This window comes from Syngnathus floridae, chromosome 15, assembly GCF_059516105.1.
Source record: "Syngnathus floridae isolate MCC-2025c chromosome 15, RoL_Sflo_1.0, whole genome shotgun sequence".
Classification (NCBI taxonomy): Eukaryota; Metazoa; Chordata; class Actinopteri; order Syngnathiformes; family Syngnathidae; genus Syngnathus; species Syngnathus floridae.
This window is the reverse complement of record NC_142427.1, coordinates 10038775-10064483: the sequence shown is the minus strand read 5'-3', so window position 1 is coordinate 10064483 and position 25709 is coordinate 10038775. Positions and strand designations below refer to the sequence as shown.

Here is a 25709-nt window from a genome sequence, read left to right as displayed (position 1 = left end):
TTTTCTAAAAATACAAATATACGCTTTTATTGTTGTTGGTTTTATTAGCGCTAACGTGCTAATGTTGTTATTAGCGCTAACATGCTAATGTGCCAAAGGGCTAACATTAGCGGGCCGTGCTCGGCTTTAACCCGGCCTCCTCATCATCTTCTCTCTCGGCATGACTCAGCGTTTTGAGAAGAAGGGGGGAAGAAAAATGAGAAGGAAAAAGTGATGACATGCTCATTAGGCTCCTCGCTGCTAAAACAAAGCAACGTGGCGACGGATGATAACGCTTGAGATGAGCTTACATCGAGTTAGTCGCAGCCGCACGCACGACGGCGCCGCCGTTCATTTGGAGGATTTTTTTAATGACTCGCCCGTTGTGAAGTCGCCACCGCGACTTGTACATCATGTAAATCTGCAGCTTGATCGTTTTTTTTTTTTAAATGGGCTTTCCCGGCATTTAACGTTGCTATGAATATTGATTCAATGCAGTCAAACGTCGACGTGTACGGAAAATAATGAACATTTCTGCTGTCTTGTGGGATTTTTATTCTCCGGGGCTCTTTAATTGGCTGCCGGCGACATTCTTCGTTACGCGTCGGCAGCAACTTTTTTCCAGACGCTTTGAATTTACAGTTGTTTTTACGAGATGAAATATGTTTCAATCTTGCTCTTAAACGACGCGGTGGGACCTTGGGTTTCGTTTTTTTTGGGAGGGGCGTTTATATTTACTATAGATCAAATGGGGCTGAATTTGGGCCACGCTGATTTCTGATTTCCGGCCAGAGCACTCACGTGTGACTTACTTGAGGCTGAACTGCTCCACGGTGGAGTTGGGCATCAGGTACAAGAAGATCCTGAGCGTCTCGCCAGGCTTGAGCGGCTTCTCGGGCAGCCTGAGGAACATGTTCTTGTCCAGCTGTTTGTCCACCAGCGGCTGCTCCCGACCAGCCTGATACAGGCTGATGCTCCCGATGCGGAGGAGGGGGTGCCGTGACGGGGGCTCCCCTCGGCCGCCCCGGGGGCCCGCCGCCTCGCCGCACTCGCCGTCCGCTGTGGCCTCGTGCAGCGTGTAGTACAGCTCGGCCTGCAGGCTCTCGCCCGTCACGCCGTCCAGGAGCCCGTCCCCGCCGGAACCCTTGCGGCGACCCAGCGGGGCCACGTTGGCGTTGAACCAGGATGGCGGCAGCTCCAGTCGCGCCAGGCACTGCGCCAGGTTGCCTTTCATGCGGCAGGACGTCTTGATCTCCCGCACGTCGCGGAAAGCGTGCAGGCGGACGCACGGCAGCTTGTCCTGCGCTTTGAAGTCGTCCCAATCGCGGCCGGCGATGTAGAAGAACACCTGCACGGCGGGGTTGTTGGAGAAGACCCGCGACTGGACGATGAAAGCGCGCACCTTCCAGTTGACCGTCAGCTGGCCGGGGATGTCCAGCGGGCCGGTCGGCTGGAGCAACTCCTTGGACAGCGTCTGGTCGCGGGCAAACGGTCCCAAGCTGATGTTGACCGCCGGGAGCTCCTTCGTTTGGAAAACCACAAAGCTCTCTGAGCGCTGCAGCGGGTGTCCGCCGCCGCCGTCGGTTCCTGACGTCCGAGCCACCTCGCGCAAGAAGAAGGCCAGCTGCACATTGGACATCTTGAAGCTGGCCGGCAGGTAGATGGCGGGCGGCGAGGGATCGGCCGTCGCCGGGGAGGAACCCAGGAGGGCATCGGAACTGGTCGGCGTGACTTTGCCTGCCAGAGCTGTGGGCAAAAAGAAATGAAAAATATTTGAAAACTATGAACAGAAATCCCAACAAAACTCCCTTCTGATGACTTTAGTGACTGGACATTTTTCCCCTTCGTAGGTTTTAATGAGCATTTTTCGACGAGCACAAACTCAGCAGGTCATTTTGACATTTTTGCTTCAGCAAAACAGAACAGCGTGATTAACAGAAATATAAATGTGAGGCAGCAATATGGCTGCTAAGGAGCCAAACATGCTGAAATACATCAAGCCTGACAAGTCCTGTCCATTAACTACTAATTGCGGAAACAGAAGACCCATACTTGACCCAGCCGCAGTTTGGGCAAGCAAACATAACAGCCAAATTAGCATTAGCCACTTAGCATCCAAGCCTCAACATACTTATGAAAATGATCCAGAGGTGAGCGTGGAAACGCAACTTGCTGTCTCCGTGGTCCAAGTCATGGAGGTAAAGTCCCATATTCCAAGTTTTACTTTGAAAAGCACATTCTTTTTTTTCCCTCTTCCCTGCGTCCTCCCCCAAGGCAAAGCGAGTCCAACTTGACAACTTTCTTTGTTGCTGTGTAGCAGCAACGGAACCGGCCGGCACGCTGGCTTCCACTTTGTGATCTCCTCTCGCTAACACAATCCACTCGGCTTCTTCGTCGTCGTCTTCAACTTGAGGCTTTTAATTCCCGATTTAGGCGTGCGTGTGTGTTTGCATGTGTTGACTTCTGGCTCCCACGCCAATCTGGTGTGGCTCCGGGTGCAGACGCCGGAGTGTAGCCACCCCCCCCTCCTGGTGGGCCGTGCTGCAGACAAAGCGTCGGGACACCGCCCCATCCCAGCCACACCTCGTCTCTTGTTAGCCGCGCACACACAGACAGACGTGTGTGTGTTCAAGAGGTAGGGGGGGGATGTTCCTCCAGCCTCCTGGCAGTAGTCGAATAGTAGAAGAAGAAAAGATTAGGTAATTAGCCCCGGCTCCTCCTCCAACCCCGTGAGAATTCCACGAGAATGGAAGCATGAAGGGGGGGATGGTTGGGGTGTCACCTCACACGCTTGGAATTCTCGTCTTAAAAGAAAAAGAATCCCTTGTGTGTGTAAGTGCAGGGACCCCGCCAAGTGGCGAAACGACATCCGGCGCGTACAAAGTTGAGGGGGGGGGGTCTGCTGTCACTACTCAGCGTTTGTCTCTTCTCTCTCCGGCGAGGCCATTAGAAGGCGGGCGGCGTCGCCCGAGTTCGCCGGGCCAGAACAACACACAGTTGGGGTGTTTGCATTGTCGCCGACAGGGCCGCAGTCGTCGAGCTGTTAGTTCAACAGGCTGCGGGCCCGCCGGCGCCTCGGTAAATAGTCATTAACGTTGGCGACGCCATCGGAATGCACGGGTTAGAATCTCTCTGTTAAAATATTGGGAGCGCTACCGTTCCGTCGAGTATCTGTCAGGGGAGGGGTCGAGCTTCGCCGTCCTCGGCGTTATCCCATTAAGTGGCTTCAAAGCCGTGAATAAACGTCAGGTCGGGTGTTAACGCTTTTTGTAATGGCTCGCCCCGACTGGGTTGTCTCGTTAAGGCGTGGACGTAATAACCGATTAATTGATTGTTAAAGGATTAGCTTGAAATTAGTTGTTGATGAATTCGCCCTGGAAGCCGCCGAGGTGAAATGAGAGCGCTTGGGATAAAAAAAAAACCCAAGGCATCCCCGCCGGACCTTGGCGGGGGTTTCACGTTTCACTGGAGATTGATATGAGGATGTGATGAGCAGGGCGGACATTTGATCTTGAAGAGGAAAAGTGCATCAATGTCTCGTCAGTGAAAAGGTCACGCCCAGATTGTGGAAATGGGGCCTTCTCTCCAGGCGCGACTTTCCCTATTGATTCTTTTTCTTTCATCGCTTTCCTCCCCTTGCTCGGATGACACGTTTGGGTGGCTCAGTAGGGGGGGAGGGGTAACAAAAGGAGGAAGCCATTCATCCCGAAGTCGTTTGTCAGGTGTGACAGCGGCGAGGGCCGCAGTGAAGCGCCATGACGTAACAGGAGCTTGCTTTGAACGCCAAAAATCGGCGAGAGAATCGAAGCGCAGAGATGAATCTCTCGAGCCTCCTCGCAAATGTGACAAACGATGACGTGCAAAAATAACGTGATACAGCGTGCGCGTTCATCCATCACCGATTGGACCGAATGAAATTAGGATCTATTCTAACGAGGACAATCGACGGCGGTGTTAATTAGCGTAGATGAAGGCTTTTCTTTCTTAGCGGCTTCTCTTTATAATGAAACATATTATACACAGTGCAGCTTTAATCACGCATAATTTGCAAGCTTGATAAAAAATTTTAAAAAAAGCAAGAATATATAACGAGTGTGACACCAGCCGAGGGAGAGGGAACTTTTCATCATTGAGCTTTTTATGTTCACCCATAAAATCATCCATAATTTATATTGACAGTCGCCTTATCTGGTCCAGTAAAGGCTGTTTGGACGGGACGGGGCGGGGCCAAGACATAACGTGATGGCGCCCCCGATGAAAGGCAACATCCATTATTCAAGCGACTCAGGTAATAAGACGTTTCATAACACGCTCCACATGATCTATTTGCCGGCCAGCTTTGAAAGGACACCAAAACGTCGGCGGCTTTTACTTGGGCGCCGTCGTTAGGTCAAATCAACCGTCGTCTTCGCAAGGACGTCGCTTGAAAGGAAATGGATGGGCGAGGTTCTCGGCGGCCTTCGGGCGGCTTTTCTGGCTTCGCCGCATAATCGCGGCGACTCTAATTAATGTTGCATTAAGCTGATTTAGAGGTGAGGGGACACGCGCGACTAATTGAGACCCTTTGGGGGAAGAACACGTTTTTGGCCGAGCACTTTTTTTATGCTAGTAATTTCAGCTACGTTAGCGTGCATATAAGTGATGCGTTTGGAGTGAAAAATTTGGTTTCGTTGGGCAAATCCCCCTGAGGGAGTCCCGTAATTTACCCCAAATTGGCCAGGTGGCGCCACTGAGTTTGACTCTTTGGCATTTTTTATTTGGGAGCTGTGCAGAGTGAGGGCAAATTATTCCCAGCCCAGCTTTGGCAATGGTTACTTTTACTTTGAACGCTAAATTGCAAACACAAATGCTTCATTATTCTTATAATTTATGGGCGATCAGCTAAAGCTTTTGTCTGCGAACATGATCAGGTTCTTTTAAAAGCCTCAAGGCGAAATGAAAATGAGACCTCCTCGTGGCCCTCAGCGATACGATGATTAAAATTTAAAATAAAGTCTTTTCACATCAATAAGCAATTCCTATTTCTGATTGTAAGTGAAACGTTTAGACTGCTCGCTCGCGAGACTGTCAAAGCGTCTGTTCCTCACGACCGAGGCTTTCTAAGTGACTCGGCCCGAGAGAAAGCGAGCTCTGTCTCCAAAACACGTTTTCGTTTGCGCCGCTGTTGTTCTCACGGCGAGATGGTTACACAACTCGCTACCCAATCACCATAACAACGAGCGACGGGGAAAACGTAAGCCTGGGAAAAAAAAAAGCGCTCGCCTTCACTTTAGAAGGATCTTGAGACAATGTACCAGCAGCAGATTATGGAAATGTTGTACTTGGAGGGGATCAGAATCAACAAGAGGCTTTAATGAAATTTCCAGGAAGGGAGGGGCGGAGTTGGAACAAGCAAAGCGTCTCTACGGGAACGTCATCCATCTTTTTACGTGAGTGATTTCCATTAAAGAGGAGCGCCGTAAAACATCAGGCGAGAACGTGTTAAAAGTGACCGAATGTGTCGACGGCTATTAAAAGAGCCATTCGGTCGGCGGGATTTGAGAGTTAACTCGTAAAGTCCGAGCCGGGGCTGAGGGGCCACCTTGGCTTGTGATGTCACCCAAAAAGTTTGCTGGCATTCTTGGACAGTGTCAAAGGTTAATTCCATTTTAATTTGTTCCAGTTTATTCCACGGCTAACAAGTGCTGCCTTGTTTTGGGTGCATTGACGCTCCGTGAAGCCAAAACACACACACACACAATATGGAGATGCAGTCAGGTGATCTCGACTGCACTTTGTGCTCCCGGCGGAGCCTCCATTGTTACTCGAAATGGTCCGTATGAAAAGAAACAATCCAAAGTCAACGATCTCACGTCGGAAGAAAAACAAGCCCCCCGCCATTAAATATTCACGCGGCAAAAATGCCGAGGCTTATGTTTTATTGATTGAAAGAACAACGGTGTGTGATTGTTTTTCTTCAAAGGCTTAAATGGCAAACTTTTTAAACGGCTCAGAAGCGGACGGAACATGCGCAGCCCCCCCCCCCCGCCGCCGAACCATCCTGAGGTTAATGGAATGTAAGAGGTTGAGTGCCGGGCCGTCTGGGGAGATTCCAGGTTGGAAAAGTGAAGAGCTAGAACTTCTACAACGAGCGAAGTGAACACGAGAAGACTTTGAGAAGATTTGAAATAGGGCCCTGGGAAAAGCATCATCTCACACCTGTTTACAAAACAACACAATACTTGTCAAGTACATGCTAACTGCTAATAAGTTCCGGAAAGCAACTCGGCATTGTTGCCTTTGAGCCTATTTTCCCCGACAACAAAAAGCTCCCTTTGAGTTTGTCACCCGCTGAGCGCGTCTTTGCGACGAACTTCGACGTGCATCACGATGAAACCGAGACGGCTCTCGCAAAGTCAGACGGCGCACATCAAAAGAATCTAGCTAACCTTCTCCGCCACCACGCGTGTGATGCGTTGAATAAACAGCACTTGTGCTTGGGGAGGAGTGACGAGGGTGCGGGAGAGGCGGATTACGAAGCCGCCGCAAGTCGCTCTTTGTTGCCGTGATGAAAAAAAAACAAGACGAGAGACGGGAGATTAGCCACCACGACGTTAGCCGTCCGCGCTGTCTAGCGGCGCATCCGGACTTCACGCTACAAAGATGGCGTTCTTTGAACACGAGGCCTTTTTTACATATTCGCCGCAAATATACCTGTCGTTCTTCGCGGGAAGGCGAGTCATTAGCATATCATTAAGAAGCTTCTTTTTATTGTTGACAACAAGAAGAAAGACAATTAATTCGGTCGCATTCTACCAAGTGATGGATGTATGAAAAAATACATTTGAGATCTACAAAAAAAATCTGATCGACCAAACAAATGGAAACCTTTCACTCGGCCCGTAAAAGGCAATATACCGAAAGGGGGTTGCAAAAATCAAGGCACCCTCGCAATTCTTCTGCCGTCGGCAGCAAAGTCCGGCTGGCCGTCCGGCGCCTGCATCGGCGCCATACGAGGATTGACACAACAATTAAATCCCGTCACACCATTTGACTTCATCCTCCATTTGTCGCCGCCTTTTAAGGTTTTATACCCGCCGTATAATAAAGCTGTCGGGAAGGTAAAGAAAGCGCGGACGGGTGGTGTTCGGACAACGGGGGGCGCTGTGTTCTCCGCGAGACATGACAGAAGTTTGTCAGCTCCTTTTTTTTTTTGTGCTGGAGTAGATCTCATTGATGAGCTCCCAGGAGTCGGAATTGAGGAGAGAAACTGGGATGGGCGCATTAATAATTCAGACAAACGGCATCGCACGGGCACACGAGTGAAGACGCTTGTTGGAATTTGTTTCGACACCAACCGCTAATCTTGAGCGCTAACCTTGGCGGTAACCGGACGAACCTTAACATGAGCCGAATGACCCGATTCAACTCTCATTTATCCCAAAATATAAAATTTTAGAAGGTTGTTGTCGTCGTGAACAAGTTCCCGATTGATTGAACGTGATAATCGCGCAACGGCAACTTGGAGGGTCGATTCCGAGCGAGCAAAGCTAAGCTAACAACAACAACGCTGCTCGTTGACGCCGCCAATCTTCGCTTGCACATTTTTTTGCATTTCAGCTCCGAGGGTGTCAATCCAAAGCCAGCGCTCGATCCTTTTCGTAAATCAGCATTTTTTTTTAGAATTTGACGTCGCTGACCGCAAATTCCCGAGAGGTCGGGCTTCGCTCCAAAAGAGCCGCTAAGTCATCTGGTGCAGAGTTGGAAATAATCTGATAATGCACGCCTCGGAGGATTACAGGCCTCCATATTGCCAGGTTGGTGCGGTTGGAAATCAACTCATCCTAAGCCCCCCCCCCTCCTTTCTAGTGATCTGCATGCACACCGCCGCTCGCTAGGTTTTAAGCGGCGGCGCGACAGAACTGGACATGACGAAGGTGTTCTAATTAATGTCAACGTGAATCAGGAGCCGCATGCCATCCCAATTTAAACGGCGACATTTTGTCATTTTAATCAGCCGTCTCCGGTCCAGACAGACGAGCTGAGAGAAGTCCCAATTTTTTTTAATTGATGGGTTGGAACGCACGTTTTGCTGACTTGCATAAAAGCCTGACTGAGGGGCGGGGCTTATTTACAACCGAAGACACCCGTTTAGCTTTTTCTTTGGCTTTTGACTCCTTCTCACAAAACTTTCCTTCGCTCGTACCTTTTAAACAAAACAAATAAAAGATTTTCCGAGTCTTTTACTGAAGCTGTTTGTAACACGGCAATTTTTGGACTTCTTTTTAATAGCTGTATTTTTTTTGGTTCTATTAATTCTGCAAATACATTATGCTTGCGAGAAATGTTTTCATTGAGAGGAAGATAAGCATCTGCTCATTTCAATGACGTGATTTGAAGAAAGCGACATGGGCGTAAATAACTACAGGCAAGCATCTGTCTGGTAGAGATACTTGCAAAATAAAAAATAACAACGTCTGTGTTTGCCTTTCACACTTAAAAGGATTTTTGATGGACTTACCCGGTCGGCATTGGGCGAGCTTGGCAACTTTGGAGAACGTTGCGCATTCACGCGGAGGTTACGCACTCTTACGCTAGATGCCGCTTGTTTTGATTCAGCCCGATTTAAAACGAACATGTAAAAAGCTGGCAAGCATTCAGGGGGAAGTCTCCGATGGGACGCCTTTCATCTGAGCCGTGCAAAACAAACTCACAAAGTCAAAAAGTTCAAAGATGAATATCTTTGCGCGACACTCATCGGCAGAAAAGTTCACAATTCTGTCTGCCCTGATGCGTACAGGGATCAACACTGGATGCGAGTTTTGATTTATTTTTTTATTTTTTATATATCTTGGAATCACTATCAATTAACGCCTCCGTGTATCGTGCAACCTTGATATTACTGACTAATAAATTGTGCGTGTGTGTGTGTGAATTCTTTAAATAGGTCATTCTAAGAGTCACCGGAACTGCCGTTTGTCAGCAAAAAAAAAAAAAAACAACACCTCCAGCATTGCGCCCACCCGCCTAAAATCTTGCGTATAAATAGAAATGATGAGGCGCAGTGCTTTGAATGGAAGCAATTGGTTCAAGGCTACCTTGGTGTCATTTTTCTTCATTCGCTCAGTTTGACTCTTTTGAAAATTTGATGTCAAAGTGAGCCTCGGTCGGGAAGCGAAACATTAAAAAAAGAAAGACGCAGTCAGCGCATCACTGCGAGCTAGCAAAATGCCCGCTCAACATGACTTTTTTGAAAGCATGCCACTATGATTTGGTGAGCTCGAATTCCCTTGGGGTTCAACTTTTCCATTTTTGTGACATTTGAGTCATTAACACACACCCCTAAAAAAACAACAACAAAAGAGAATTGAGATATCACAATACCAGCGACTCGGTTTCTGACTCGTTAGCTGTCAGATTTTGGCCAAAGCGCCTTGGCAAACAAAAGGGATTCTCTCTCGGCGTGTAAATAAATGATAAGCAAACTTATTTGGGGCTGCCTTCTTTGTTCTGGGCCCGTCAACAGCCCGCCGTGCCCACGCGACATGACAGTGAGTGACACAACTGAGAACGCCGTTGCTTTAAAAGCAGCCAAAGAAGCTCGAGCGGGGGTTCTATTGACAGACGGGGTTGAAGTTCAAAGATGCCTTTTTTAAAAATAAATATTTACCGCACTTCCTCAGGCTGTCATTCACGGAGAAAAAAAAAATGTGTTCAGATCCCGGGGAACAACTCTGCGGAGCGGCCACGTGTCAGAAAAGTAACGATGATAGAAACAGGAAAGACAAAAACGTGCTGGAGCTCTCAAGTTGTGGAGTGACGGAAAAAATTAACATTGAAAGCAACATTGTGCTCTCCACAACACAAACCTGGAAGCACACAACATTGTGGACTGACCGCATCGTGTCACAACATTGTGGTCATGCATCATGAACCCCCCCCCTCCCCTTCCTAAACAATAGTCGCCGTACAAACATGGTGGCAGAAAGTCAAAGAACAAACAAAGTGGTCCGGCTGTCTAGATGTTGTGACACCCCCCTCCCTCCCTCCCTCCCCCCCGCTGTCAGGTTGAGTGTCAAGCTCATTGCGCCGACAGAGAGGAGCCCGGCGTGTCTGTCATCGCCCAGCATGGCTGCTGACAGCTGCGTCGGCGGGCCGTCAACGCCTCGGTCGGGGTCAGCCGGGGCCTCGCGGACCCCCGACGCCGAGCCGGGTAATTACAGTGTTTGCCCAAAGGCCGCAAGGACAGGTGGGCTGGCGAGCAGGCTAAGGAAGACAGCGGAATTATTGTTGGAAACGGTGATTATAAAAAGTCGACACACCCCTGTTCGACTGCCTTCTTTTTGTCGGCGATTTTAATCATAGACTTTGGGGATGGATCGGGTCAAACGCTCGAAGTGCTGCAACGGCTCAACTGGCGTTTTTTGATTTGCAGTCAACATAAAGCGCAGGCGCCATTGAAATGCGAACCACGGCCGGCTGACTCCAAGCACGCCGCCGCTAATCAGGAGTGCCGTAAGCGCCCCTCCCTCCTCCTCCTCCTCCACCCTCCCCACAACAATCCGCCTCCGCTTGTAAGCATGACGTACTATTGATGTGTTTATTTACCGGCCATGCTCGGGGTTATGACGCTTCATCATCATCTTGTTTTTCTAACCTCCTACCTCGTCCTCCTTTTTTGTCCCCCCCCCCCCCCCACCCTCCAGCCTTCCCTCTCCATTGCGCGCCTCATCAGTCATGCGCTTGTTGCGAGCGCCGCTCATCCCTCCTGTCGCCTTGACTCGTCTCTATTCAGATCACTCGCCTTGCTTTTGGCAGCCCCCGCGCCCTCCCCCGCCTCCCTTGTGGATGGCTCCAGCGTCCCCACCCCGACGCCCCGAGGACGTGATGGAAGCTCGGCGGTCGGCGTGCGTGCGATGCGCATCCGTCGGCCTTGTCAAGATGCTTCGCCGCCCGACACGGATGCGAGGCGCACAGATGGATCAGCGCCGTGAAAAGGACAGATTTGAAATTGTCGGACAGGGTATCGATACATTTAGAAAAAAGGCCGATTTGATTCTGAGGATATTCTTAGCCAGGGTCAAAATGACCCGGAGCATTACATTTAACATAGCTTTACTTCCCTCGGTGTGTATTTGATCAAATATGTCAAACTTCAGTTGAAAAGAAAACCCTTTTTAACCAACCAACCAAACTAACCAAAAAAGTGTTCACAGGTCAATGTGACCCACTCAAACCTTGCCTGTAATCATCCAATTATAGAGAGACATGCAAATAATATATTTTACATCTTTTATATAAAAAAAAAAAAAAAAAATTGAAAGCTTGTAGACCAGGTCAATTTGCCCCGCCAGATGTTAATCAAAGCCACCAGTTGAAAAATGAAAACGGCTCAAACTGTGCTAAAATTCTCTGGCTGTTTGTTACTTAGCAACAATGTTCACGGGTCACCGTGACCCGCTCAAGGTTTAATCATCAAAAGGATATGCAAATATTTGGTAATTATTTGGGAAGAAAAGCAGAGTAAAAATACAAAGGTCACTAGAAGAACTTGAATTAAAAATGAATACAAAAATAAATGTTTTCATTTTCAAATGAACACAGTAAAATGGAACAAGTTAACGCGCATGAAGCTGTAAAAAAACATACAGTAGCCTCAGTGTAAAACAAAACGAACTAAAAAAACACACGTACTATCGGTTATCTCGCGGTAGGAGTAATTTATTGCGGCGGGTATAAGGACGAGACTTAGCGCCCTGCTACCATTCCACCACTTGAACCCACTTGGCCGCATGATTGCTTGAAATAATGGCGGAAAATGTCAAAGAGCCGCCCTGCCGCCGATCCTGCTATAAAAAGATAAATATCCCGCCTCCAGCCCTGCGCGCTGTCGACCGGCGCCACCCGCACTTGCTAGCATTTTGTCACGCTATTGTAGTCTGTGGCCTTTGTCGTCGGAAAAGCGCAATGGAATTCGTACAGAAAAAAAAACATACAAAATCCACAAGGGGATAATCTCGTATCGCTTTCCGCATACGTTGAAGACAATCGGCGCCTTTGCTGTATAACGGGGGCGCTTCCAAACACTCTCGAGGAAAACGTCGCCGTGTGGAAATGCGTGACTCACACGGAGGCCTCGAGCGAGCTCCCAATAAACCCCGCCCTTCAATAAAAAGGTATCAAGATTGGTTAGAAAAAGAAAAAAAAACACTACAAATCAGAAAAACAAATCTGCTCTAAAATGAAAATTCTAATTAATACATTTAAAATCAACATTTTAATTCATTTAATTCTGGTGTATTTTTTTACAACTGTTGAAGTGAGTTGAGGAGTTTCATTTACTTGAAATCAATTCTTATAATTTGTACAATTCCACAAGCCTGCCTCGTTTGTTTACATTGTGGTTTTGAAAGTGGTGCCTTAGCTATATGGCTAAGTGCTCTTCTTCTGTTTGATTGGATCACCGGCGTGCAGCCCTAACCTGATTAAGCGCCAACGCCGCGAGGCGACCCTAACTTTATTACGGCTCATTCAGCTCAGCCTCCGGCCGCTCTTGTCTTATTTGTTAGCGTCGTGCTCGCGTAACGTGATATCGGCCGGCTAGCAAATAGACCATCTGCCCCCGCTGCGCCGCGCTAGCTAGCTTGAGTGCACTCGAAAGAAGTCAATAGACGAAACGTGAGGCTTTTTTCTTTTTTTATGTTGACATTTTTCATTCTTTGGCTCATATTTTCCCGATAGAAGTCAATTTAGTTGGTTGGGAGCTTTTCATTTGATTTAAAAAGCACTTTATTCACTCCCTCCTCTGACCTTTCGTATGGATTTGGACGCAGGTGGGGAAAGGGAAAATGGAGGCTGGGGGTCGGCACGGGTCACTCTCAGTGGTGCTGACTGTCAAAACAAATCGAGAAGTCAAAGACGCTTCAGCTGAGCCAATGTTAAAAACGAGGCTAATATCAAACACCGGCTGACATTTTTGTTTGCTCGCCACTTTTGCGGGATCTATCAAAGGTGTCTGGGAAAAGTCATCAGGTGCTTGACATGCAACAAAGCCCCCGAGAAGAGGAAGGAAGAATCAATGGGGTTGTTCTGTTATCACGTCGCCATCTGTTAGTTGAGGCTCCTCCTACCCGTTCAGCATTTTTATATGCGAGTAATGTTGGCGGCGGGTAAAAAAAAAAGCGCCGCCAGATGACCCCGGCAAAAAAGCCCCGTCATCCCGCTCGGTGGCGGCAAACGAGCCAGATCTGACACCCGCTACAAAGTCAAACGTGGCGGCGAGGATAACAGACGGGAAGTTCTCGGACTGGCAAAGCCCCCGTTTGGATTTGGAAAAGGGAGATGACATTAACGGGAAAAAAAATTTGGCAGCTCCCGAGTCGCGACATAAAAGACGACAGCTGAGGGACTTGCTCAACTTCGGGGGAAGAATTTTTATTTCTCTCCTCAAAATGTTATTCAAAGTTGTCGGATTATAGAACCAGTCAAATTCCGAAGTCTTTTTTCGCAACTATAAAGTTCGTGGGACGTTTTCCCGGACCCCAAAATAAATAAATGATCACATTATATAATGCTGCTTTATATTTTGTGCTGGTTGAAAGCAAAATTTGTCACCCGTTCAAAATGGAAGCTCCACGACAAAGTTTCCTCCAAAACCGACCGACTGTGAAAGTTTTTTTTGCTTTTGACTTTGTTTTTTTTTTCCTGCCAAATCTGCCATAATCCCTCGTGCCATCTGCTCGCCATCATCGGTGACGTTCCCAAACAGCTTGATCTCGTCGAATATTTCAATGCGCTCCTTCGAGGCTTTCCTCATCGTCGCCATCATCAAACCGGCTTTCCGTTCATCGAGAAACCGGTTTGAAGTTTGAAACTTTTTCAACGCCGACGTTTTCACCTTCTATTAAAATCACGAATGGCGTCGCGAGTGCCGCTTCTGTTCGCCGTTAAATCGCCGCCACTTTCAAAGCGTCCCAACGGAATGTTTGAGTGACAGACAGGTGTCTGCTTGGACGCCGAATCTCGTTAGCGGCATGACAAGCCGGCTCCCGGGACGCCACGGGCTTATTACGAAGGTGTCGACTTCACTTAAATTCTTCCGAGTCGTGTGAAAAAAGAAAATGGCGAGCGGTGATGAAAGGAGACTGACAAGTCAAAATTAATAACAAACAAAGTTTGGTGATGGAGGATTTAGAGATGTAGAGATTTATTTTCCATATTTATTGTATAAAACAAAATTCTAATTAAATGGCGCCGTGTTTTATTTATTTTTTCAATTTTCTTAGTTGGATGATCTTTGATATTTTTGGTGCATTTCAGGTGATTAGAATTTTTATCAGGGAAATTTTTTGCAAAACAGTTCAATTTTTGTGGAATACAAATTCTGACATTTTGTGGAATTTCAACTTCAAAAGATGTTTATAAATTTGGACGCCAACTTCATTTAAGTTCCAGGTGAGACTAGACTTTGAAATTAAAGTTCAAAACACACCAAAAGCAAATCCGTGATGGAAAAATCAGAGGATGGCGGCGTGGGATGCCGTATTTGCGCCAGCCTGACATTTAATTTACTTTCTGTTTGCTGCCGCGCTTTGGGGGTAACGTGCTCAGTTGTTGAAGAAAAATAAATCAAGAAGCACAGACACAAATAGCAAGAAAATTATTTTTCTGTGCGACAACGAGATTAATGGTGTGATTTTTTTTTTTGTAAAGCCTCAAACAATCTGCACTTTTTGACTTCTCGATTAAGGGCTGACGGGAATCCGCCTACATCTCCTCCCCCTCGACAGCTAATGAAGTAATATGTATGAAATCATTAATTTTGACGAGCTAATTTGTAGATGACACAAAGTGGGAGGGGTGTGTCGGGTGAGTGGTTCTATATTTAGCTGAAAGCAAAAGTTAGCAACTAGCTCGCCCCCTGCAGCACACCTGTCTCGTTTCCAAACGGGGGAGAAGAAAAAAAAAAATATGTCTCGACAGCTAAAGGTCAGGTTGCAACAAGACGAACGGAATGCTGATTGCGTCCTTGACGTCGTGTTTACGAGAATTTCGGTTACCAAAGTGTTTGGTGCCCCGCGTGTCGGGAAACAGGGCCGTAACGGGATTGGCTGAGCTGGAGTTTGGCCATTCACAAGCAGATGATTCAAAACCACAAAGAGTTTGGCTTAATAAATTGAACTGCGGCGGCTTAATGTATGCGACTTTTGCTTTTTTTTTTTTTTTATGATTCGGGGCTGCAAATGCTATCGCTGTTGTTGCACCTGGCGGGATCAGGAGGCTGCTCTAGAAGCATCTAAAGTTTTTATTTTTTTTCCCCCGCCCACATAATAGACGGTACATTGTCAAAGGCTGTTATTTTTTTTTTTTTCCCCATTTCTTTGCCTTTTTGTTGTGTTGGCCTTTATTACCGTGACACTTTTGGGCTGCTTCAAAACAACCCTCTGAAACTCTGCTGTTGTACTTTTTCTTTTTCCACAATATAGCCTCTGATGGACTTTGAACAAAGTCCAGACAGAAAATGAATAAATAAATTGGCTGCAGTTCCGCCCCAGTTGTCGGCGCCACAATGTTAGGACCATTAGCCCTGAGAAGAATTTTTTTTTCCAAAGCTCTAAGGATGACAGGTTTCAGAAGTGCGAAGGAAGCGGCATGCCACCAATCAAAACCGAGGTGCTAAATTACGAAGCTCCCCTCCAGTAAACGCCTTTTGGTTTATGGAATTAGCGCCTGTGATGTGACATTACAAGCGCGTCGCACATGAAGGACGGCGCCCGTTTTAATAAGCCGCCTCGAGTGGTGAGAACGCGTATCGTCCTTCATGTGCGACGGCGGCATCAATCAGGTGAGCTTTTCCGAGGTGGCGGGTGAGCGGCGAACGCCAGAACGGCCGCCGTGTCCCCGCGGTTTGATGACTTGCTAGGTCGACTTTCCATGAAATGTTTCATTTACAACCTCCCTGTTTTGTTGAGAGCAGCAAATTGTCTCCTCCGTGGCAACTTTTATGTTTGGGGAAACCTCCGCCAAGGCTTTTAACGGCAATGTCGATAATTACGCCGATGTGACAATAAAACATAAAGCCTATAATAGCTAATGCTTCGGATTTTCGGCCGAGCGACATTTTGCGGGCAGGTGCCGGACTCCGACCTTCAGAGCCTCATTGTCCTCAGCTAATCCCGCCATTGTGTAACATTTGGGAGGGCGAGTAAGGGGGGGTGGGGGCGAACGAGCAAGGACAATGCGGCGTTGCTAACGACTGTCTAATTTCATTATGTTGAGGCGTTAGCGCTTGGCCGCGTTTGGGCGGCGCACGCGGTCAAGGCCCCACGATCGGGTCGGCCTTTTTTTTCGTGTGAGACGACAGCAAATGAGACGTCATTAGCGCTGGTTGACAATTAAGGTTGTCACCCGACATGCTGGCTCCTCTTGAAATTTAAATATGAAGGACAGCCGGGCGTGGCAGATGTCGCCGCGTTAGCGCTATTGACAAAACGGCAGAAGAAGAAGAATTGGCCAGTCGCAAGATTTGTTTTTTGCGGGTCCCTCTCGAGTCTTAAGCCATTGTTTTTTTTTTGGGTGGGGGGGACGGGGGGGGGGGGCGGGGGGGATGTCAGCAAATACCAAAGACGCTGCCTGGCAACTGAAACCACACAAAAAGATTTACGCCAGCACCTACTGACTGTTGGAAGAAGTTTTCAAGTAAATGTTTTGAAGACTATTAATTAAACTTTGGAGTCATAGGACGAGGGGGAAATGTTACAGTGAGCAGTAGATAAAGCCAGCAATTAATTACTTTGCCCTTTATAGTTGATCAAGGAAATTAGCATTTTTATTTTTTTTCTTCGATATGCCATCTCAGTACGTGCCTTTTGACGGAAATAACGACCAATTAGCCAATGTGGCTAAAAGGTTAGAGTTGAGCACCACCTGCTGCTCTTGCTTGACTGCCTGAAATGTTTTTTCTATTAATGCTACTTTTTGTCAGGCATAGCAAGCACGGGGGGGGGGGGGGGGGGGAAATATGCTCTATCGCCAAGAAGTGAATGGCACAGCAACCAAGCAAGTAGTTTGAATTATTCATGCCTTCCCCGTGCATTGTGTATGCATGCAAATGTAAATCCCAGAAAGGAATGAGGTGTGCGATTGTCCTGGAATACTCTTTATTGTCACCAGGTAAAGCTCGCCCAGCCGCAATTAGATTCCTATTAATTACCACAATAGGGAAAGGATATCGAATACCACCCGGGTGCGTTTCATTTTTGTCAGTCAAATGAGTATTTGGGTTTGTGAAAAACCGTTCTTGTCCGCTCGCCATCCACTTAAGTTGGCCCGAAACAACTCGCAGATGGCGGCCTGCGTTCCAAAGTCCGACTGGCGATGGAGAAGTGTGCTAAAATCTGTTTTGTATCAGATGGTAAAAAAATGAAGAGGCTACAGCTGCAAACGTTAGCGAGCGCCGAGTGTCCTTGAATGGCTCGCTGCGAATAGAGAAGGACCTCTTCTTTGTAGTCCTCACCTACGCGGAAAACCGGAAAAAGCCACTCAGTTGGACTTAGTAGTCAAAGCGTTTTTTTTTCCTAGCGGCAACGGCTAACGACAAGCGACGCGATCTGTGTTGTAGCCTAGCGAAGCGTAACTTGCTTAGGGACGATTGATTGATGTGGCCCGGCTTGAAGAAGCATCATGGCTGCTTTGATTGAATTTTGACTGATGGTGGTCTAGACTACATTTATAATTCTTCAGCCCCCTTGGGTCCATCTGGAGCGGCCCGACTTGCCGAGTCACAGCTGGCGAAGCCCTCAACAAAACGCTGACACAGCAGTTAGCGCAGTCCCCCCCCCCCCACGCCAAAGGTAGCGACGCCACGGAGCGCCGGCCCGCCCTCAGGTCACCCCCCTCGGCTCCAGCAAGCCAGATGCAACGGCGTACATTTTGCTGATGTGTCAGGGAGCTGCAAATAGGATGAGTGAGCTCTCCACAGGGGGTACTAAACCCTCCCGAATTTGCTTCTGTGTGTGGAACGCAGAAAAAACTTGTGACCCCATAGTGCTACTTGGGTAGCAGCTTTGTTTTCCAGCAGCGTCAGCCCCCCCCCCCCCCCCCCTTCCCCCCCAAGTGCACATCCACCGCCCGGAGCTGGATTACAACACGGGGGGGAGTAAATAAATGAAATGTCTTGTTTTTCACGTTAAGAGCTTTGACATCCGCTTCAGGGCGCATTTGCTCTTTTCAGAAGAACGCCATACCGTACATGAGGTGGATCTCGGAAGGTTTACATCCCCTCTACAAAAGTCAGATCTTATCAAAGCCGTTGGCTAGCTGATGGCCTCCTTGTTGGATTCCAGCTAGGATTTCAATTTAGAGACTCAGATGGAGGTGCGGGGAGTCCCCGAAACCTTCAAAACATTTGAAGGGCGAGAAACTAGGCCAGTCAGCACTCGTCGACGGTCTGAAAGGCCGTCTGAAATGTGGATGGCTTATGATTAGTCTCCTCCATTATCAGCAATTGACTTGGTGCGCTACCACTTTCCCTCTGCTCGGGGAGAAGACGATAAACGAGGCTGAGTGGTCCCCGGAGCGTTGATTTACTCCGCCGGAGGAGGCGAGAGGATCGCAGTTAGCCAAGGCCGACCCCGGAGTGACATTTGAAAGCTTGAGCTTTTATTTTCAATACGTCGGGTGACCTCCGGATCGTATCTACCTCGAGAGGTGCGCAAGTATAAATATCAACCGATTGCGAGGGGGTACGGCAAACAAGGTTGTGCTAGACAAGAAGTTTGGAAGGAGACACTTAGGAAGGAGGCTATCTGGGAAGCTATGCTAAAACGTACAGCAGCGGAGCAGGAGCTAGTAAAGTGCTAACATTGCGCAATAAAAAATATTTTGACGTCGCAGGTAAGGCAAAATGAAGGCCGCCATTTTCTTAACTCTCAGAGTATTTTCCCGACTAAAAACAGAATAAAGAGCAGCTTTGTCCGCATGCTGTTAACTTCGATTTGGTTAATCGGCGAGGCAGGATGGTTTGTCGCAGGGCCGAAATGTAAAAGCGGCATTAACCGGCTGACGCTATCCCCCGCTGCCGATATTATCCGCCAAGAAAGCCGTTTCCGTTGAAAGCGCAAAGAATCACGCCAAAAGCGACACAATTGACAATAAGCGAGCGTGTTTCCAAATGGCAAACATTGGAGGCCTGGTGTCGTTCCCACGACGTCCCAAATTGCCGCTCGGCGTGACTCGGTTGATGGCCGCCGTCTCCCGCTTGTGCCGTGACAATGGAATCACTCAGGTGGCGCGTGGAAAATGGGTCAAAAAGCCTCTGCGGTTTCCTTGTTGTTTGCTTTCCGTGCAGCAGATGCTTCTTTTTGGTCGAGTGTCCTCAAGAGGCTCTTTCCAGGTGCATCGAGAATCTCTTGTTTGGAAATTTCACGATATTCCACCACCGATTTAGGGTTGTTTGTTTACTCAACATGAGTGCAGCCCGATATCAAACAAGTACTAAAATTCACTGTTTTCTTTTCTGATTTTTTTTCATTTACAAACGCTGTAAGACATTTTTGTGCAGACTATTTTTTGTATTTCTTCAAAAGGAGGAATTTATCATGATCTGGCACGATTGTTTGGCCTTGGCAGAGGTCTCCGCTCCACCGAGTGCTATTTAGTTGCCCGTGCGTGATGTAATTTCAAAAATACATGCTCATTTTATGCTCAAAGAAGGGAGTCAATATTTCAGGCTTCTGATTTTTTTACCCCACGAGAGTTAAGGCTATGTCGTTTTTTTTTGTGCACTGCTAATGTCTCACCCTTCCAGCTCGGACAACGTGGAGGCCGATTGGCTCGGGCTGAAACGGAAGGAGCCATGCGGGCTTCATTAGGGGTGTCATTATTTACACCTGCAAGCTGTCAAAAAAACTGCCCGTGCCGGAGAGGTCATGCAGTAGTCCCATTTTTTTGGGCAAACTAACATTACTTGTCATGCAGCCTGACACGTGCTTATCCACCGGTTATTTGTCAGGATGATTTGTGTGTGTGTGAGTGTGTGTGTGTGCATTTCCGCTGACGCGCACTAACAAGATGAGGAGCTACTGTCACCACATTTACAGGCGTCTTTGAAGGATCCCGGTGGGAATCGGCAAACAGGTACAAGAATCTTACGAGAGGCTTTGAAACAGCTACCGTATTCCCTTGACGCAAAGATCTGCATTTTTTCTTTTCTCAGAAACATTAATCCAGGATTAATGATATTTTGATGAATGCGAGAGGATTTTAATATTACGAAATGAGTCGCGGTTTGTAATTGAATTGAAAAAGAGTAAGCTTATTGAAGTGAGAGCCGTAATGTCCGAGCGTAATGATGTTTTTTAGCGAGTGCTCAGACGCGTCGACGCAGGCCGTTCGCGGCGCTTTTGAAGCCGGCGCGTCGCCGCACGCCCGAGGCTCCCGACGCCCACGGAAAACGCATTAAAACATGTTGTTTGGGGTCCGCTGAGATTCCCGCTAACTGTCTGCACAACCAAATCAAAGACGGCCTTGATGTCGTCTCCAAAAAACCCGCGGCACAAACCCGTGCGGAGTCAACAAAAAGACGGCGACTCTGAAGTCGCATTTCGGAGGCTTGGATCACAGTCGCTGAGGCTAACTAGCCAAGTTAGCGACGGCCATGCTAAAACATCATAAAGAGTCTTTAGAGAGAGGAAGTGTGGCATTTGAAAATTCCAAAGAGATGCCGACGCTTATGATAATTCAACACGGTACATCAGATTCCCTAAATTAGCACTGAGGTTTATTGACTCAACTGCTGAATGGGAGGAGCCATCCTTAAGGGGCGGGGCCTTTATTTAAATTAAAATCGGACAATATTAGCATCAGATTACACTGGCGGCCTGAATCAGAACAAATATCATTTCACTTTATTTGCGCGGAAGCAGAGGTAACACCATTTGTTTTAACGATAGCATAAAAAAAATGAAGCGCATTTAAATGTCGACATAAGGAGGTGGAAAAAAAAATCAGTTCATTGCAAAAATAGCTCGCTTTAATGTGACGAGGAGCTAAAGAGCAGAATGTAAATTGCATCTAAAGATTTGTGGGCGCTGTAAAATAGCGACAGCGGCGGGAGAAGTGTGTGTGTGTGTGAGTGTGTGTGTGTCAATATTCCATACCTGCCCGTAAAGCCGGGCGCCTGTCGGTAAACAAGACCGCCTCCTCATCCTCTCTGGAGGCTCATTAAAATTTGAGCAGTGTCAAAACGAAGACTTAACTTTTTTTTTTTTTTGAGGAGGAGGAGGCGGACCCTCCAATCGCCATAAATCGGTTGACCTGAGATGAGAGCGAGCGTTAAGGAGAAAAAGGATTCCGTGAGGGGGGGGCAGAGTGATGTCATTTTTTTTCCCTCTGCACCCTCTTGTGATTTTACTAAGCTACTTTTTAATTCTTTAATTTGTTTAAACATGAGCTGTTAAATGTACGTTGCTTTGCCCGCTTGAAGTCGGGAAAACCCGATTGGAGGATGATCACGATAGCAAACGATTGCTAAATGCGCTTCATGAATTTGCGCAAAACGTACAAACGTGAATCTTCCTCGGCCGTAAAATCCGCTTTTGACGCCAGAAGCTACTTTGCAGGCAGCACAAGACGGCAGGCAGACTTTGAAAAGTGATCTCCAGCCAAAAGGTTAATGCGACTCACTCGCCTCTCCGCCGACTAATTACAAACGGGAATCCATCACCTGAATGTTTTCAGGACTGTGGCCCTTTTCCCAAGCACCTCCGCTTAAACCTTGCAGGCTTTTTTTTTTTTGGGTGGGAACATCGTGTTTATGCATCTCCTTTTGAACGCATGGCGGTAAATTATTCATGGCGCGGTCCAAGCGCTGTATGTTGAGCCCTCGAGCCGCGTGCCCAGTCCTCATGGATTCCGCTTCACACTTTTCAATCCATCTTCACATGTTGTGTATAGATTATTTTTGGAGTGGAAGCAACAACAGTGTCTAGTTGTTGAATAACACCCTGGCAACACATACAGTCACTGTCCACCCACCCAAAAAAAAAAAAAGAAAAATTCCTTCCCAAAATGGAAAGAGAATCAACGCCAATCACTAATTTTAGCAGAGATGGGTGCTTGGCAGATGGTCTGTAAAAGCCTGCAAGTATCGGGGGATTTGAGTTATTTTTTTTTTTTATCAGAAGTGTAAATGTTGGCGTTTGATGCCAGTTCTAATGCAGAAGGCGAGCTTTATGTCCACTACGACTGCTTTTTTTTGTTGCCTGGAGCGGTTTCAATTTGCATTCATCTTAAATCAACTATCCCCATTGAGATGAATGGTACGGTTGTTAATTGGCTCCGACGCAAACACACGGGCGGTCCGAAAAGCGCTCGGGGACACGCTTGACCCGGTTCAAGAGCTGCACAAAAGCAGCTTCACGACGACCTCCATTAGTTACTCAACCGCAGATGGGAGTTGGCACAAATATATTTTGCCATCATAGTACAAGGAAAGTTTAACTTAAGATTGCCAATTTTCTTGTTTTGTTGACCTTTACCATAAAACTAAACAAAAGGGATTGTTGTGTATTTTAGGTTTGCTAGCTTAATGCTAACACAGAATGTGAAACGCCATCGATGCGCTAAGGAAAGTAGCATCTCAGTCGTTCTAACCTTTTAAACAACTGAAGGTTTTTGCTCTTCTAGTTTCTTTCACTTTGCGGGTGGCGCCCGAGCACATCGATTTTCCTTTTAAGCCATTTGCTGAAAATTGCTACAGGCTCATTTGCCGTCTCCCGTTCCCGCCAAGCCCCATTATACCATTTTATTTTTTATTTCTTCAAAGCTAAAAAGGTACGAGCCGGAGCGTCAAGGTCGGCGCGCAGATGCCACCTCAACACACCAAATTAAAATCTTGATAAGGTTCGGACTGCGGAGACATTTCAAAAAAGGCAGGCGGAGAATAGGGGTGAAGAGCAGGTGAGGCGATAAAGCGGCCGAGTGGCGGCTGATCTATGCCCGATAAATTAGGATAACTTTGGCGGATCTTTTCCTAAGCGGGTGACATAAGACGAGCCTGCGGGAAACATCCATCCCGGCCGTAATTTGCAGCTATCCGGGAAATAGTCTTTTGTGTGACGAGGAAAAGTCGGGAGGGATTTTATTGCCTTCTCCAACCTGAGAACTCACGCGGTGATTTTTTTTTTTTTATCCTGGAGATTTGCTGAAATTGCGCCGAGGGGGAGGGGAGGGATTTATTTACTCAAGTGTAGACAGGGAAGGGCAGATTTTCTGGAAACGTTTCTTGACTGTGGCTCAAATGAAGACCCACAAAAAAAGGCAGTAACTCGCTCACAGCTGCTTTTTTTTTTTTTGTGAGTGCCGATGCCACCTCTTAAAAAAAGCTCGCTACGGCTATTCTCTTTCTGTTGTGTTTCATGGGGCGGCTCCACGAAATCTTTTTTTTTTTCAAGAGCCATTTTTTTCATCCGTGCAGCCTATTTCTCCACATTTACATCAGTATCTTCTTTCAAGTCGCTGGCTGCTCACCCATCGAGCATCTCGGACTCCTCGGCCGCCCCCGGGGTGCACCATTAACACAGGACTAAAGGGGGGGGGGGGCAGGGGGGACGGTTGGGCCGAAAGGGACAAGACTTTCTTCCCCGGCTGAAGATCAACCTGGACCGCTCAGTGCATGGTCAGTGCACAATGCGCTGCTAGCGCCGAGGAGAATTTCGAATCAGACACGCGGAGTTGCACGCAAGTATGTGAATATTGGCTAAATTGGACCGCGGCGGCAGCTGATGAACCACTATCCTCCCCAAAAAAAAAAAAAAATATGGCTGATAACCTCACAATTGGATATCTTTTTATCCCCAGCAAAAAAAAAGCAACCGTGGGAGGAAGAGTCGGATGTAAAATATGGATGATATGCTGTTTCATCTCGGTGGACGTGCAGAGGGAGGCTGGAGAACAAGACATGGCGCGGTTTGGTCGAAAAATAAAAGCAGTTGAATCAATCTGGCGTTTAATCGAAGTTATGGATTGACATATTCGGATAACAAATAAGTGGGTTAGGGTTAGGGTTAGGGTTAGGGTGCAAGTGGGAGGGGATCTCGTGCGGGTCGCTAAAACACGACAAGGCCGAAATGAACGTGGCGTTCCTATCCAAGATGGCGACGGGAAGTGCAATGGGTGGCACGTTGATGTGACCGAGTGCAAAGGTAGCGAGCGGTGACTCAGCGCCCGCCTGCAGGCAAACACATTCGCCTGTCCCAATTTTTCCTTCGTTCCATCGCCACTATAAAAAAAAAAATCGTTGGCCTTCTCTTCACCCCCGCATTCCTCGGACGCATCAAACGATGAACGGAAACGCTGCCGAGGAGAAACCTGGACGAAGCCTTTCGAAACACGGCGCCTGCGGCGTTGGTCGAGATGGCAGTCGGAGGCGCGCCGAGAAAGCGGAAGGACCCCTTCTTACGTATTTGTGTAAATATATGAGGGCGCCTGTTTTTTTTGCCTCTTGCCCATCGTAATCCTTTCCTTACAAAAAAAACCACACACAGCGTAGTTAGCCAAGTGCTAATTAAGCCGCCCGACTGTAAAATGTGCTAGTCGGGCGAAAATGCGCTTCGACAACGCACTCGAGCGCCGCCGTCTCCGAGGCCATCGCTCCAAATCTGCCATTTCGTAACTCGGCAACAAAATAAAATACAACGGTGACACTTTTTTGTTTTTTTAAGCAAGCGTTACACATGTAAGGAGTGTGTTTAGCTAATGGATTATTTAACGGGACCGCTCGGCACGTCCGCTCGCCGTCTGTTGCGTGGCGTCGGGTCAGTCGGAGAGCGTCTGCTTTCCGGACCTGTGCCAAGTGTGACAGCTGGCGCACCTGATCTATCTGAGTGGATTACTTCAATGTGTGGCCAATGTGCTGAAAACGAACCAGGGTCCACTGAACGACCCCCCCGTTCGTCACAAGAGACTCGGCTCATGTCCTTTCATAGCGTCAAAGTACAGATGAAAGCAGACAATATTACTTTATTCTTATGAGAGCCAAAATTGTGCTACTTGAGGACATCGGGATCCTCCAAAAGAAAATAAACCTTACAAATCCTTTGAAATGCCTTAGGTTTTAAAAAAAGACTCCCGAAAATCCACTCAAAGGTTCAAATATGACTACAGTAAATTCCCCTTAAGTTGTGCTAGCTAAAAATCAAACGAGACTGTAGCGGGGGGGAAAATGGATCCTTGTTGCAAAGTGAAGCCGGGTTATTTCTCCGAATCAATTAATGGAAAAAGAATTGGACAAACAGGTCGATTAAAAGGAGCTAAAAGGGCACGAAAATGCCCGCCCCAAAAGCTGTGGACGCGGCCCCGCCCACTATTGTTCCTTCCGCTCGGCCTCTGGACGCTTTGAAGCGCTTCAATAATGCACCAGCTTTGAATTGTCTTCTGAAATTTTAATTGTGGTCTGGCTCTGGAAATCAGCTGGGAGCGGCCTTAAGTGCCTCCCGGCCGCCCTCGGCTTCATTAGAGGGCTAAGGCGATGGGTTTTAAGCTAGCGCAAGAACAGAAAAAAAAGCTCCGCAAGACGGGACGTGCACTCACCGCCGTCCCGAGAGAGTCGTGTCTCGGCTGGCCCCGTGGCGGCGTATTGATCCGGGGTTGAGAGCGCAAAGGTCCCGCTGGCAGTCAGACGCAATTACCGCCCGAGGAAACCAGAGCGCGTGCGAGGCGGCCATCTTGCGAGGCCAAATGTCAAAACGGCG

General features: G+C 47.8%; 1 protein-coding gene across 3 annotated transcripts in view; it reads right to left on the bottom strand.

The window, feature by feature from the left end:
- tmem132e (transmembrane protein 132E) overlaps positions 1-25709 on the bottom strand; it is a 95648-nt gene that overhangs the window by 25600 nt on the left and 44339 nt on the right. For 2 of the 3 annotated variants that reach the window (XM_088399071.1, XM_088399072.1), the window contains one exon: positions 792-1725. In XM_088399071.1, the coding sequence (XP_088255197.1) occupies positions 792-1725 (934 nt within the window). Of the gene's footprint in view, positions 1-791; positions 1726-2110; positions 2913-25709 lie in introns of those variants that run through there. The other variant, XM_088399070.1, reaches the window with a different exon arrangement.